The sequence below is a fragment of the Amphimedon queenslandica genome, unplaced genomic scaffold, assembly GCF_000090795.2.
Source record: "Amphimedon queenslandica unplaced genomic scaffold, v1.1 AMPQUscaffold_631_Cont27351, whole genome shotgun sequence".
NCBI lineage: Eukaryota > Metazoa > Porifera > Demospongiae > Haplosclerida > Niphatidae > Amphimedon > Amphimedon queenslandica.
In genome coordinates, this window is record NW_003559018.1 from 1 (window position 1) to 1,023 (window position 1,023).

The 1,023-nt window shown below is 44.2% G+C and overlaps 1 protein-coding gene across 1 annotated transcript; it reads right to left on the bottom strand.

Moving 5' to 3' along the window:
- Window positions 1-13: 13 nt before the first annotated feature.
- On the bottom strand, window positions 14-882 carry LOC105316380 (UPF0317 protein C14orf159, mitochondrial-like; the record flags this gene model as incomplete). The annotated part of the gene is made up of 2 exons (XM_011411219.1): window positions 648-882; window positions 14-579 (listed from the first exon to the last, which is right to left on the bottom strand). Coding segments are annotated over exons 1-2 (801 nt in total), but the record flags the coding sequence as incomplete, so codon positions are not given.
- Between the last annotated feature and the right edge of the window lie 141 nt (window positions 883-1,023).

Below are 1,023 nucleotides of genomic sequence, written 5' to 3' on the forward strand. Positions count from 1 at the left end.
TGGAGAGCAAGACATCAAAGTCTAGCGACTCGCTTTGGAGTATTTCTTCACAAGAAATAAAGTCGAGTGGAGATTTTAATGCTCCGGAAGACATCAGGAAATCTAAACATTTTTTGACAAGCTCTTCATTGCGTTTCTCTGAAATGATGGCAACTTTTTTTGATAAGGTCTGCAGTGCTTGTGCTAAAGAGAAGGCACCAGGAGGACCATCAGTTTCTTCACTCGTAAAATCAAGAGAAGAGGCTCCGGATTGGATCAAAGAGTTTGCAGGAAAACCAAAAATGAGTCCAACGTATTGAGAGTGAGAGAGAACTAGCAAGGATTTTAAATAATCGCCTTCTTCTCTTATTTCTCTCACATTGCAAGAGTTAGGATCATCAAGTATGATCTCTTCCAGTGCTTGGATCTTCCTTTGAGCCTCGACCGATAGCACTGATCCCCAGTAAGGTCTCTGAGACGGAGAGATCTGAATGACAACGGGTTTCTCGGAATCTGAGGTGGGTTCTTTCTTTGTTGAGTCGGTAGTCACGTCAGTGATGAACATTGAGCCAGGATAATGTGTGAATGACAAGTCTGCTCCTATAATAGATGCACTAATAAACCTCCCTCTGATTCTCCCTTCCATACTCTTCCTCTCTTTAACTTACCCAATGCCTTCATTGCTTCTCTTACAGTCACTCCACAAGCCCAGAACACAGGTACCGTACCCTCGGGTATTACCGCCGTGCTTCTCATTGCGTCTGTGTGTATATCCTCTATACCAATGAGACTTGGGTCTCCGATATGTATAGGAGCGCCGTGAGCTGAAACTGGGTAGCAAGAAGTAATGGCAACAGCGTCTAGGAGCTGCTCTTTATTGATTGGTCGCATTGTAAGGGTCATTTTGACTCCTCTCAGTCTTTCTCCCACATCATAGCAATCAATGCTGGACACGTAAATACTCACAAGCTTCTTGTCCTTTAGGTGAGAGATGGAGAGTCCAGCGTCCAGTAAAGGTTTCTCAAACGAGAAACTGCAGCCAAG